General features: G+C 41.6%; 1 protein-coding gene across 1 annotated transcript in view; it reads right to left on the reverse strand.

Moving 5' to 3' along the window:
- Nucleotides 1–879: 879 nt before the first annotated feature.
- LOC109986899 (zinc finger protein 638) overlaps nucleotides 880–14,543 on the reverse strand; it is a 32,329-nt gene continuing 18,665 nt past the window's right edge. Inside the window, exons 3-24 of the mRNA XM_065954736.1 lie at nucleotides 13,536–13,597; nucleotides 12,146–12,175; nucleotides 11,425–11,612; nucleotides 11,152–11,327; nucleotides 10,781–10,996; nucleotides 10,434–10,532; nucleotides 9,049–9,086; nucleotides 8,881–8,927; nucleotides 8,131–8,162; nucleotides 7,778–7,897; nucleotides 7,232–7,363; nucleotides 6,909–6,950; nucleotides 5,890–6,027; nucleotides 5,613–5,777; nucleotides 5,069–5,518; nucleotides 4,086–4,532; nucleotides 3,822–4,001; nucleotides 2,419–2,554; nucleotides 2,052–2,303; nucleotides 1,556–1,672; nucleotides 1,316–1,437; nucleotides 880–1,123 (exon numbers count right to left, since the gene is read on the reverse strand). Coding sequence (XP_065810808.1) covers nucleotides 1,082–1,123; nucleotides 1,316–1,437; nucleotides 1,556–1,672; nucleotides 2,052–2,303; nucleotides 2,419–2,554; nucleotides 3,822–4,001; nucleotides 4,086–4,532; nucleotides 5,069–5,518; nucleotides 5,613–5,777; nucleotides 5,890–6,027; nucleotides 6,909–6,950; nucleotides 7,232–7,363; nucleotides 7,778–7,897; nucleotides 8,131–8,162; nucleotides 8,881–8,927; nucleotides 9,049–9,086; nucleotides 10,434–10,532; nucleotides 10,781–10,996; nucleotides 11,152–11,327; nucleotides 11,425–11,612; nucleotides 12,146–12,175; nucleotides 13,536–13,597 — 3,231 coding nt within the window. The 3' untranslated portion in view covers nucleotides 880–1,081. The remainder of the gene's footprint in view (nucleotides 1,124–1,315; nucleotides 1,438–1,555; nucleotides 1,673–2,051; nucleotides 2,304–2,418; nucleotides 2,555–3,821; nucleotides 4,002–4,085; nucleotides 4,533–5,068; nucleotides 5,519–5,612; nucleotides 5,778–5,889; nucleotides 6,028–6,908; nucleotides 6,951–7,231; nucleotides 7,364–7,777; nucleotides 7,898–8,130; nucleotides 8,163–8,880; nucleotides 8,928–9,048; nucleotides 9,087–10,433; nucleotides 10,533–10,780; nucleotides 10,997–11,151; nucleotides 11,328–11,424; nucleotides 11,613–12,145; nucleotides 12,176–13,535; nucleotides 13,598–14,543) is intronic.

Consider the following 14,543-nt stretch of genomic DNA (forward strand, 5'->3'; position numbering starts at 1 on the left):
TTTACACGTGCACCCCACAGCGGGACACTTTAACTTTGAAAACGTGGGAAGGGACTGAACGTAGGACATGACAAGAAGAATGATGGATATCTGTAGAGTCCACCGTTTCACTATGACAGTTTGTGCCTTTATATCAGTGCTATATGTAAATCAACAAATGAGTGGTTAAGAACACACCTTCAAGCAGAAGAGGATGAAGCAGCTTCATGTGCATGGAAACTGCATGGGTCGCTCACCAGCCATATCATCGTCATCGCCTTTTCGTGCTTGCGAGTAAATTGTCCTGTGTATGTCCTGATGTGTTCACAAATTGGGGTGAAACATCTGCAGATTGCGCTCAGACATGCAGCGAAACATTTCAGGATTTTATTTTTTCATGAGTTTGGAGAATGTGTGAAAACGTTTTTCTTCTACATTAGATACTAAAAGGCTTTTATTGGACGTGCAACTGAGGTAGGAGGAGGAGGATTGCGGCCGTAACGGGGATACAAATCAAATTATGAATGTTTTGAAGTTCTTTGTTCTTTTAGAAAGAGGCGTTTTCCTTCAAATCTGAGTAATGACGTGGAAAAATAGCCTTTCAGTGGAGATCTTGATTTAATCCAGTCTGCAGAAACTAAGGCCGAGACGAGACCTTTAAAAAGTGGTCTGAGACCGGTCTTGGTCAACCCTAAACTGAGGAATGACTTAAAAATAACGTTCCTGTTAACAATAAAAGTTAATAAAATAACAGCAGGATTTGATATTACGATGTGATGAACTGTTTCTGTTTGTGTAGTTTTGGAGATGGTTAAATGGTTTCCACAAGACACAGTCCATTCCGATGTTCAGAAAAATAACTCTCCTGTCGTTTGTCTGTTCAAACACGATGTAGAGAAGTGACATTTTAAATAAGTTTATTTGCAACAAAGTGTCCACTTTACAGTTTTTAATGGTTTCTTTTAATCGTTAAAGAAAATTCAGTTCCAAAGAAAACGTTAAATGAAACTATCCTACATCAACGTGAGAATCTGGACCCTTGGAGAGAGAAATGAGGAGACCATACAAAAGAGGAATGGGCGATTCAGTCTCAGAGCGTCACTCAGCTGGCGTCGTCGGCCGTCTTCCTGCTCTGTAAGAAGTTCTTGAATTGAATGAAGAAGGAAAAATGATTAGTCCAGAGTACTGTCGCCTCGTCTGACAAAAGGGGAAAGAAAAGGGAATTCTTTTGAAGAACTATGTAAAATTTTAAATGTATCACCCCCAAATCGTCAAGTGTTTCGACTACATGTGGTCACCCCGAGTGTATACACACAAATATGTCAGTGTATCCTACCTTAAGGTTGTCGTAGTGTTTGAAGGTTTTGCAGTGGCTGATCTCGGCCTCTTTGGTTCCGCTGAAGAACCTGTTACATACTTTACAGAAGAAACCTGTTTTTGGGAGCAAGAACTCCATACCTGCACACACACACACGCACACGCACACGCACAAACACACACACACGACTGTTTAAGCACCATCAAAAGAGGATTGTGAACTGAGACAAGCTGACTGAAAAACAAACAGACGTCTTACCGACTGGGCAGCTGGGGTCAAAGGGAGGGAGGGAGTCGGAGGAAGATTCTGTCTTTAATTTCTTTCTGGGGCTTTCCTCTTCTGTGTTTGTTTGGTCTTCAGACTTCTCTTGTTTTACTGTCAGACACACAAACATCTTTAAATAAGCATGTACTGATAATGTGGAAACCAGGGTCCGAAGTTACTTTTTTGACTAAAGGACTGGCCAAACTGGACTGTTTTCGTTTTTCACACAAATTAGTTTCAGTAAAGCTGTTATAAAGCCGAACCTCTGCCTCCCACACAACAAAATCTGGGAACCACTAGCCTAACAGTTAATGAATTCCCCCCTGTGCATAGGCTATGGTCCCTCAAGCGGGCGGTCCGGGTTCAAGTCCGACTTGTGGCACCTTTCTTGCATTCTCAACTCTCTCTCTCAATTCCTGACACACTATCCCTTTAATTAAAAGGCATAAAAAGCCCCGAAATAATCCTAAAAAATTAAAATAAAGCATACCCGTCTCTGCAGCAGGAGCTCTGGTCTGTTTGTCCTCTTCCTCCTGCATCTTCTCCTGTCCCTCTGTTTTGTTCGACACCACCATCTCCTCCTGCTCCTCTTTAATCTGACGGTCACTGAGAGCATCATCGCACTCTTTCTCAGCCTTCACTGCCCCCACCTCTGTCTCTGCACTGTTTGAGGAGGAGTCTGCAGGAGTGAGGAGCGGCTCGACCTTGATGGCCGAGTCCAGAGAGGCCGTCGGTGTGGTTTCTAAAAAATGATTAAAAGAAAATGAAACTAAATTTAAAATGAAATCAAGATTATAAAAATAAAATGCTAGACTGTGAATCCAGTGGTGGTGATGCTGCAGCGGGGAGGATCGGACCTGGCGACTCATCTGTTGACACCAAACCGTCTGCCGGCATGTTCACAGGAGTGGATTCTGATTCAGCCTCAGACTTAAGAAGGGTCACTTGTGCATCTGGTGTTCCTGTTCCCATGGTTACCTCAGTGGGTGTTTCCTGGTATCAGATTACAGGAAGATAAGGTTATTTTTATGTGTTACATACAGACATATCATATCCCTTGTGCAGCCTCTAAACCTGCAGGAATAAAACACATACACACATATATATGTGTGTGTGTGTGTGTGTGTGTGTGTGTGTGTGTGTGTGTGTGTGTGTGTGTGTGTGTGTGTGTGTGTGTGTGTGTGTGTGTGTGTGTATATATATATATATATAAAAAGCACCCTCGGATGGTTAAAAGCGCCAGATGTGTTTCGGCAGCAGATATCATTTTTTAGTGCACCAGGACCGTTTGCATGAATTTAAATTACGTAATGTGCATAAAGTTGACACTCTCAAATATTCAAAAGAGCCTGAATGCAGACCAAGTCCAGGTCGGAAAAAACACCTGGGCCAACAGGCACACAGAGTTAGAGTTTAAAAAGTAAGTTTTTATGCGACACAATCACACACGTAGTGATCATAGAGCACAGATAGCATTGTGATTCTCTCCTGTTGTTGTCATTTCTGGTTCCAAAAAATACGATGGCAATGGCCAGAGTGTCAAACTGATCACAAAACAGTGAGTAACATAACGATGACCACGTCCCCTTCATTTAACCAGTCTTTGCATAAAACTGAAAAAGAGACAACAGACCCCTCCACTCTCAGCTCTTTCTTTCTCCCTGCAGGTGGAGATAAACTCTGACGTTGCCTTGTTTCACTGTCAACTTTTAGAATTGAACTTATCCGCCTCGGCTGTTTTGACTGAGATGTTTGTCGCTGTGTACTGACACTGTGACATGTTACAGATGTGGATAAATGAAGACTAGATCTCGGAGCTTGTCTCCAAAACTTTCTACCAAGGTTGTCCCTGCTTTTGTGTTCACTCCTTCACATCCCCTCTGCCTCTACAGTGCCCCTACCGTCCAAGTGAGTACTGCGTCTTGCCTTCACTGCAAATGAAGTATGGGAGGCAGTGCAGCCAACATGTGCACGCCTAGGCATAGTTAAAAGAAAGTGTATCCCCCATTTTACACTTAAAAATGAGCAGCGTTGGGGCGCTGGTGGCGCAGTGGTTAGTGCGCGCGTCCCATGTATGGAGGCTACGGTCCTCAACGCGGGTGGCCCAGGTTCGAATCCAACCTGTGGCTCCTTTTCTGCATGTCAATCCCCACTCTCTCTGTCTGATTTCCGTATCTGTCCTATCTCTCCATTAAAAAGGCACAAAAGCCCAAAAATAAATCTTCAAACAATTAAAAAAGGAGAGGAGCTGAAATTGTACCTCTGAGTCTTCCTTTTGGACCGATACAGGAGCATGCTCCTCTCCATCTTTAGTTTCCATGGGGACATCAGAGGATGGTGAGGCGGGAAGGTCGGCCACATCTCCCACTTCATCCACCGTCACAAAGTCACTCAAGTTGAAGGGGAACTCGTCAAAGTCCTCCTCCTCTTCCTTCTCCACCTGAATGTGGGGGAATAAACATTTAACCGAAGGATAAAACAGAGATTTCATTCAACAGTTTTACTTTTTCACTTGTTTTCTAACCATTTTGGTCGTAGCTTCAGAGTTATTTTTCTGTTCATCCCTCTCAGAGTTCTGCTTGTATCCGTCTGACCTGCTGGATGACCTCCGTCCTCTGGAGCCTTCTCCATGCATCCGCCTCCTCTCCCTCCTCTCTCTTTCCCTCCTCTCCTCCTCCCGTCTCTCCCTCTCTTTCCTGGCTCTTTCCTCCTTCTCCTTTCTTGCCCTCTCCTCCTTCTCCCAGGCCCTTCTCTCCCTCTCTTTCAGCTCTCTCTCCTTATTCCCCTCCCTCTCCTTCTTCTTTGCCTCCGGCTCTTTAGTCTCTGCTGCAGATGCTTTTTGGCCCTGTTCTTTCTCCGGTTGCGCCCCTCCTTCTTCTTTGTTGGTTGGAACTGTAGTGTTGTTGTTGGATTTTGCGGCCGTGCTTGTTTTGCACTCCTCCTGTAGCGTCTTCCCCATCTCCTGACATACCTGGTGAAACAGGGATCAAAGTGTGAAAAGTCAAGAACTCACTAAATATCAATTTGTTTCTTTCTTTTCTTTACACAAAAAGACTGTAATTGATGTTTATGCATACATGTAACGGATATAACTGCCTGTAAATTTTTCACTCTGACTTCACCCGGAGTTTCTCCGGCCAGACCCCTAGTTTTTTTTTTTTTTGTTTTTCCGGCAGCAAGTTCAAGTGGGCTGACGTGAGAAGGCAGCAGTGAGATATTCTCTGGAAAATTCACCTCGAGCCAATAGGAAGGGGGAGTGACGTTTATTTCCTGTGACTGTTGCACTGTTTTACAATCAGGAGCACCTGACTCACTCCAAGCGGACTACTGTGTTGTGTACCTGAATCAGAATACGTTATTTCAAAGTTGGGACGTTGGAGAAATGTTGTAAACAATTTATTAAAAAAATCCCAATATTTCATACAGTATAATCATTTGTAAATCGTTATGATTTAATGCATTTTAAAACTTCAGAATCTGATGGGAGGTTATTTAAGAACATTTTACCTTTGGCAGCTCTGCCACAGGTGTCTCCTGGGAAGCTGCTTTCCTTTCAGAGATCGATGTCTTAGCCTCTTCACCGGCAGCGGCAGTTTTTTCATTTCCTGCTGCAGATTTATCCACACCTTTGTCTTCCTCTGCCGTTTCCATTACAGTTACAGCAACAGCTGTTTCTGTCACGTTTTGCTTAAAGTCTGGGTCTGGTGCATCCAAAGACTCAGAAGCAGCATTCATGAGCTCGTCTTTTTTGACTTCTTTGTTGTCGTCTTTATTCCCGTTTTCTCCCAACCCTTCATCTTCAACAACCATCTCCACGGTGCCCTTCATCTTTTCCTCTTTCCCATTTGTTTCTTTTTCCACCACCTCCATTGAAGATCCAGAATCTTCTTTGGCTGCTGGCTTCCCTTCCTCTGCATCTGCTGGCGTTTTGCTGCCTTTGCCATTTGAAGGTGTTTCCTACAACGACAGACAAGGAAGTGATCGTCAGTATCCAATCAAACACAACAGATAAAGCGACAGGACGTTACCAACAGTAATAGATTAAACTGACCTCCGTTGGATCCAGGTATGCAGAGATGACTTTGGACTGTGTGTTGGCTCTGGGGTCGGGCTTGCGGGAGAAGAACAGAGGGTTGTTCTGGATGATACATGGAAAAGTCTGGAAGCGTTTGTAGACAGAGAGCGCCATGGCTGCGGTCGCCATCTCACAAATGACCTGAGCAGAAGGACATACAACATCATGTTAGCAACATGTAAGACTTTTTTTTTTTTTTACCTGAACATTAAGAATGATGTAGTCTTGATTTTGCAGAAATAGCAGACATTACCATGCTGTTGAGCACCAGTGTCTTGATGACGGTGCCGAAGCGTCGTACCAGTTTCTGGACCTCAGAGGAGCCGGACGGCGTATTGGGAACGTTACTGATCACCAACAGGCTGCTCCAGCCGACCGAAGCGGGACTCTCCTGCAGGACACAGAGAAATTAATGTGCAACTGTAATCCAGCATAACAACAAGAATCTCTCAGTTTAAGGTTATTCTTTCCGTCAATAAATGATAACATGACAATTTGTGCTGTACCCAACAGGACCATCAGTTCTGTGTTTTTATTCCATTATCTTTAATTCAGCACAAAACTATTTCTTTCTCAGTCGACAGATAGTCACAGATTTCACCTGTGGGGTGAATCTGTATCTCGTGTTGTTTTCACACATGCACAAAAAGGAAACAAATTAACTTTTTCACCTACCTGCCACTGTGACGAGTGGGTTCAAAAATCTATCTGTCAGTAATTTATTTCACCTGCCACTTTATTTTAACCGGCAGCAACATGTTATGATGACGTATAAAATCAAATCAAGGCTTACTGTATTCAAGTAATCGGCTATTTTATGAAGGGAGACGTTTCAACTATTAAAGAAAACGCTGACATGCTGTTTGTCTAGTCATAAACAGAAAAAAAGTGTATTTTAGTTTATTATTTTGAGGCTGGTAGTAGTTTCCATTACAGCCATGTCCTCAAAGGCCAACTCATAAGATAATCAGAATGATATTTTAAAATCACCCGCCACCGTGACTGGTAAGCTGAGCAAATTAACCCATCACTGCATAAAAACAGACGTTTTTGGTGGGTGAAAGGTGCTAATTTCCAACCCTGGGGGGAGCTGATTGGAAAAGAGGCGAGTGAAGTTGTGAGTGAAAATCAGCTCACCCCAAAAACATCAGAACAACATTTTCTGCTCCTAAGATAAGAAGTCAACTGGACAGTGGCCCCACACATACACTACTCTAAAGATCAATGAATATTTTATTCCATTACAAAGGACAGTTTGGACAGAGTACTCACTAATGGAGCTGCTGATCCCATCAGGAGATTGTAGAGAGCAACCTGTGAAAAGAGATTTTATTTCTATATTAATCAAAAGTTATTCTAAAACAGGAACACACACATGAAGACATTTTCTAGACAATGTCCAACTGTAAGTCCCTCTTAAGTATTCAGATCTTAAAAGCAGCCTAAAGCAGAAATAACCTGACACAACTTTAAATCCTGCACTAAAAATAACTTGATACAGACGCATCAAAGTGTTAGCTTCAAGTCTGAAAGAAAAGTCAGCAAACATCAGATAATAATCCTAGTTTGGATTATTTGAGTGATCAGAGCCTTACTGGTGTGCTGAGAGTGACGCTCTGTTTGAGATGAGTTATCTTCAGTTTAGCATCTCCGATCTTTGCAGGCATGAAGGCGTGAACTTTAGCCATCTCCTGTGCCGTGTCCACGTCCGGCACTGACACAAGCACCTGAAAAACAAACAAGAAAAGTGTTGATTTTGTTTTATTCAGATAAACACTGCCCGACAAAACAAGCTTCAGGGATTTTCTCAACAAAAAGAAATACAGTCAAACAATGACTCATCAATTCTCACTGAACTAACATCTACATCTCTCAACTAACACTAGCTCTCAAAAATGTCAAGATACTCGGGACATCATCGGCTCCTTGTATTAAAACAAAAAAAGAGGTCCCAGGCAGCCAACAATTGGTGATTTCAATAAACACAGAGACCGAGTAGTGTGTCTAAACAGTTTGTACAATAGCAAACACTATGAAAAATATAAGATATGTATAATTTAAATGGAAAAAACATCACGTGTGTCACAGTTTAATATTTTTTCCCTAAAAACAGCAAACGCTTCAGACCAAACTGTACCAACCTTTCCGATTTGCGTCGCCAGGATGAGGTCAGATGGCGTGCCATAAGGTTGGACCAGTTTGATGATGTCACTCTCGGTCCAGCCACTCTCAGGAAGTCCTGTGATCAGCACCGTGCCTTTCTGCAGGAGACGGCGGATCAGGATGTGAGGGAAATGTCTGAGTATGATTATTTTATTATCAGTGTTTAGGACTAACTTTTAGACGTATAACTGAAAAATAATTTGATGAAATGAAGCAGAATGTGTTCAGCTAATCAACAAATGAGTCAAAGGATGGTGATGTACACACTCATGAGCCCTTATCACTGTGTTTTCACAGTATCATTTAGATCTTAAAGGTGTTTATCTTTTACCTCTTCTGAAGTTTTCAGGTCAGACTCTGGTCCTGCAGGAGGAAAAAGCAAACAGAGCAACAATTAGTACATTTTCAAAAAAGCTTTTCACCCAACAACTTTCACTAGTGCTGAGGAAATAACCCAGTAGAAATAAACAGACACATTTGTGTCATCTGTATTTTCAGCTTAAAGGAGCAGTATGTAACTCTGACACCTGGTGTTTAAAATGGGTACTGCAGTCCAAACTCAAAACATTGTAGAGAGCTGTCTCGCCCCGGCCCCTCCTCTCTAGAGTTGATGCTCACACAGGTTGCCATGTGGTGGACACTGAAGCTTCAGTGTTTATCCAGCTCTGCATCAGTCTATAAACCTTTCTGTGTTCTAACCTCTCTCCATTTTTCAAAAGCATCTCCAATATTGATCCTAGTTTGAGCACGTTTCTGCTCGTGGAGCTTATTAGAAACATGCAGAGGCTTTTTAGGTTGGGTACAATCACTTCTATCTGAACCAGTTCTCTTGCCCGCTTCCATCGCTGCAACACCTGTTGGTTTGACCTGATAACTGGTCTGGCCATCTTTGATTGACCAAATCTACCAAACAGCATCATCTCACTTTTCATACTTAAAATAAACAATTTCCCTGCTGTATTACTTTCTAACCAGAGACACTGACTCATCAGCAAATTAATCAATGAGAAAAATGATCAGTTGTAGCATTTATATTTTAACAAGCGCTATCTGTTACTTAAAATAGTTTTAGTTTTCCTACCAGCGTCTTCCCTTGCATCTTCTTTTTCCGGTCCTGCGACAGATTTGCTGTGAACACAGAAATATTTAAATCTTAGTGCAGCCACAGCGGGTATTCAACAAGCAGCATGAAAATGTTTACCATCGATTAACAGGGAAAATGTTGAAGATTATAATATCAGTGACAGACCTGTTGTTGGCATCAGGAGATTTCACTTCATCAGGTTTCTAAAACAAAAATATGTATAAATGAACTGAAAGTGTACTTGAGACTACATCACACACAGAGACCAAACATAAAAAAGGAATATTTTTTTCTCTAAGCAGTGCCATGTGCATGCAGGGATTAAAGCAAAAAAAATAATTTTGACTGAAAATTCTCAACGTATAAAACAAGTAGCAAATAACCAATTTGAATAGGTGTTTTCTGTTTCCTTGTTTTGATACTAATCAGAACGACGGAATAAGAAGCCGATTCTGTTCTTAACCTTAAGCAGCCTAAAGTAGTAACAACACAGAAATACCCTCAAACATGTTACAGAAGTTAGAGTGCAGAAGCATCAAACTGAAGTCTGGAGAAACAACTTTGGAAAAATGCACCTTTTACAAAATATTAATTATATATACAGTATACTTTTTTTTTATGCATTAATGTGTCCCTCATTTTGTTGTCACTGCTACAGCTAATCCTACTTGAGTAATATAAATTGTTTTTATTTATTTATTTGGATACCTTGTGAATTCCCAGGGCATATAGGCTAATAAAGATATTTTGACAAATAGTGTATTCATCCTATTTTGCATAATAAATCTAAACCTGAGAAGTTACTAGCAAACAAATTTAAGATTTTCTATAAATTTGGTGGAGTAACAAATTTTTATAAAGTACAAGAATGCTTTTAAAATTTTGTACAGAACTTCAGTATTGTACTTTATAACTTCCACCCACTCAGTCGTTGTGTGTAAAAAAAGTAAACTAGTGATAGCTTGTTAAGCTAATAAAACATGTAAGAATTGTGTCATCACACGGTCCAGTTAACAGTTGATTAATGTCGCGCGTTGCTGTCTGTGGGTAATGTGTTGTATCACCTGTTGTCTTGACGCGCGTTCTTAACGGAGTGTGTCCGGTAGCGGAACACTCGGCGACTGTTTGCTCGGTAATAAAACTTGACTGATGGTAAACTCCGTCATGTTACTGATTATCATTCTCTGGTATTTCACTTTGGTTGGGTAAAGGAAGTTGCGCACCGGAGCAAAACAAGTCCGGACATAACGGGCGGTGCACGCTGATGTTTGCTACCAAAATAAAAGCCTCCTATACGCCGAGCGGACTTCACGTAGCAGATCAATGTTTTGCCACACAAACGCAAACTACACATATGTTACATGATTCAGATAAATGCCTGACATGAAAGACAGCAGTTTGCACGTGAAGGTCCGTCACTAACCCACATTCTGCTCGACATTTATTTGTCTGATTGACACTGACTAAATATATCAAAATTGTGAAATTGACGGAAATCTGTCGAACGACGGAGAACTTTAATCCCTGTGCATCTATTCTCCACATGATACCTTGGCTGTTGACGCAGTGATTTTCTGCTCTCTGATGGAGAGATTCGTAGAGTTAGCCAGGGCCTGAGCGTCTTCAGCCTTCACCATGCAGACCGACGCCTGCAGCAGTGGAGGGGGACAAAGACAGAAACCATGATGACATCTTGCAAGGCTGCTTTTATTCGAGTAATCAGGCACAACGAGGAGAGAACAATGGCGGTATTAATTATATGAAGGCTTTTCTGGTTAGTAGGGTTGGCAAAAACAAAATCTGCTCTCAACAGTATGACATTAAACCTGTACGATTTTAAAAGGTCATCTCTCTGAAAAATGCATTCATAAAAAACTGTGAAACATTTAAAACACACCTTTTGTCCTTCGCCCTTCTCACTCTCCTCCTCGGAGCACGGCATGAGGATCACGTTGTTGATTTTCCCAAAGGACCCGACCACGTCGGTAACTTCTTGTTCTGAAGCATCCTTTGGAATTCCCGTCAGATAAACCAGACGATTCGCCACAGAAGAGTCCTGGGAGGCTGGAGTTACCACTTTCTTCTTCTTCTTGGCTGGTGGAGGTTTGGCAGACTGGAAACCAAAAAACATAAAGTCTTATGTTAGTTTCAGGAGAAGCTTTATGCATGAAAAAAGCTACACTGACATAAAATTCATATTTAATCAAAAGCAGTTTTTTTTTTTTTTTTTTATCATGTCAACGTTCACAAAGCTAAAATAACACCCACTGTGTCAGCGGCCTTGCCACTGGGCGTCTTCGTCGTCTTGGTTCCAGGCTTCCCGCTCTTGAAAACCTTGGTAAAGGACTGTGATGGTCCATGTTTGTAGCTGTGGCCCGCCTTTGAAGAGGAAGGATGTCGGCTGGCGTCATCATATGGTCGCTTCAGACAACTGCGAGAATCACCTGCAGGCCCGAGGTGAAGCATACATTTAGAGAGTACTTCATTTCCCAATGTGTGAAATTGTGTCTTCTTTCTAGCATTGAGCATTATTTTTTTTACCTGTGTAGTGTTGTTGGCGAGGGCGAGGGTGAGGGTGAGGGTGATGGTGAGGTGAGAACGGCCTCCCGTGCGGCCTGTGGTGAGGGGGGCCCGCCCTGTGTTTGACGTAAGGTGGACTTGGGGAATGAGAACACGGCACAGATCGGGACAGAGAATGCTCGGCTTGGCTGCCATGTCGTTCACTCCGACTGGATCAAAAACAACAAATATTATCAGGGAAAGAACAAAACCACAGTGACACAAGCTGACAAAGGGGGGCTGTCGATATGCTGAGATGCTAAGAGCCGCCTGCGCCTCCTGGAACTTACAATCTTCAGTCTCAGAAACTTTTCTGAAAGATCTCATATCTGGAAAAAGGTGCTTAAATTTGCTGCTGCCTTTATATGAATTACAAAAAGACATGACACTTAATAAGCTGCTCTCGCTGGATGCTTTCAGGGAGTGTTAAATTACTTAGCAGCATACACGTGATTGTAGATGATCTATCCTTCTGACTGTGGTCGATCGTGATACATATTTGCTGTTTTTAATTAGTTTTTTTTTCCCTGTCTTTTTAATGTATTATAGTCTTGTATCTTGTGTTACATGTGTATGATGTAGTCTGTCTTGGCCAATGAAGATGAGGTTTTTTAATCTTAACAAGGTTTACCTGGTTGAATAGAGATAAATAAAATGTGTTGGACCTGCAGAGGACAGGTGTGACTCCAAGAGATTAACTGACCTTGGTAAAGTTGGCTTCCAGTCGGGGTACCTTCAGAGACACAAACAAAAAATCATCACAATCTCAGAATAACTTCTACAATCATGTGAATTCAATAGATTTTTATTTTCCATATCTGCATGAAGCAATATGTTACATTATATTCAGTAAGTGTTTTTGTACCAGGCCCACTTTTAAATAACTCTTTACTCTCTATCCAAAGTGCCTCTAATCAGCTTGTTTTGGTCAGGCTTGCACAATTATTGTTAGGCTAACTGTCAACCTATAATATTTATATATTATATATAATATTTAGAGGAGAATTTAAAAACTTCTCACCTATAAAAGTGGTAAATGGTCAGGCACCATGACATCTTAAAGAGCTCATAGTGACGCAGTACCCCTCTGAAACATTATGCTCCCAGAGTTCTTGCCTGCTTTTGGTACCTAGGTGGTTTCAAATAAGGGACCCAGCTTGGATCAGAGTAAGCTTCATCCCATGGCATTGTTCATTTGATCAGTGTGAACACAGACATACCGTACTCAGGCACCGTGCCAGAGTCCACTTGAAGAGGTGGTCCCGGGCATGATTCATGTGTACCTGAGTAAGGTCCACGGGAGATGTGAACACAACTGTGCTCAAACAAGGAAGTGAACCACAAAACGACATAATTCTAAACGGCTCCTGTACCTTCAAAAATAAATTCAAATCCATGTTGCATGGGTCCATTTTGTCCTCTGAGCTGCAAGGTAGATGTGGAAGTAGTAAGAGGGTCTTTGATGGCGTCCCATAAATAACAAAAACATCCACAGTTAGCAGAATGGACACAGCCCGCGAGTGGTTGCCATGGTTGCTTTTTCTGCTTCTTGGCAGACCTGCAAACCAAGCTGTATCGGACTCTGTACCTAATCAAGTGTACTCAGGCACAAAATGATGTTTCTAATGTCAACGCAGACCAGCAGGGGAGAGTTTAGGGGGGAGCAAGTGTACTCAGGCATGGTATGTGAAAACACCTTGAAAGTAGTATGGGAAGTAGAGCCTTCAATTATCAGGCCCCTCGATCCTTTAGACTCACCTACCTGTCAGAGTCCGGAAGGCATAGACCCTCTCTACTTTTAAGAGTAGGATTAAAACGTTCAACTTTCCTTCATGATAATTATAGTTAGGGCTGGCTCAGGCTTGGACCAGCTCCTATGCTGTTATAGGCTTAGGGGGACCTGCCCCACTGTGCTCCTGTCTTTCCTCCTTTTATTTGTCGCTAAACAAATACAACATGATTAATGTCTAGTTTTAAAGGAGCTAAAGACTGAGGTTTTCTTTTCCAAAAGATATGGTTAACTAATAATGCTCCTCATAACAGCTATGACATAGTGCTGTAGCTATATGTGCAGTGCATGAAAATGTCCTCACTTGTTGCGCAGGTCTCGGCAGGCAGCGGTGTGTTCTACGGTTTTTATATGGTCAACCCAGTCCTGAAGAAAAACAACAAATGGTAGAGGGAGATAACACAATCAGACACAAATAGATACAATCCTGAACAAAGCCAGACAGAGATGCGATCTGAGACATCGGCTCGAGTGGATCTTTGTTTCAATTTTTATCAAGGTATTGACAAGTTTTTGATTCTGTGTTTATGGTCAAATGATGTTACAGTCTCAAGCAGACATGTAATACACTGCTGAGTCTTGTTCATGAATAACAAATAATAAGCTTCCTTGGTACACTTGTTCTGTATTCATCCAACTTTCCATTACCTTCAGAGTACAGTAAGTCAACATTAACACCAGTACAAAAGAAAAAATAAACAAGTTATTTTTTGTCTTATGGTTGTAAATGCTTCATTATGCTCAAAGAAAAAAAACATTTGTTACACCACTGTCTGCTGCTTCAACAGTCACCTGCTAATTTCTATGTATGCTATGTGCTATGAAATCAGAATAATGGGACGTCAGATATTTTAGCGGTTTTGTTGCACCCTCCATGTACAGAGGCTATAGTCCTAGTCAAAGCTGTGGGTTCAAATCTGACTTCAGCCCTTTTCTGCATCTCATCCCCCACTCTCTCCTCCTAACATTTCCTGTCTCTCTTCAGCTTTCCTATTCAATGAAAGGGGGGAAAATAATAATAGACATGAATAAATGGGAACTTTGTTCATCAAGTTATAAACATTTCAAATAACGTTAAGGTTCAAAGCTTTAACCTTCAAACCTTCCAGTTATTACAATAAGTTATTAAGGACAACATAAGTCATTACAAAGAAAATGTCGGCTGAATGTAATAATGATTATTAAATCCTTTTATCCAAGCATACCAACTACAGAGAAACTCCACACTTGATTTATGTGCCAAATTAGGCCAATGACAATTAACTTTAGCTAATTCATGTTGTGACACTGAAGCAGAAAACAAACCATTTCA

Source organism: Labrus bergylta, chromosome 1, assembly GCF_963930695.1.
Source record: "Labrus bergylta chromosome 1, fLabBer1.1, whole genome shotgun sequence".
Taxonomy (NCBI): domain Eukaryota; kingdom Metazoa; phylum Chordata; class Actinopteri; order Labriformes; family Labridae; genus Labrus; species Labrus bergylta.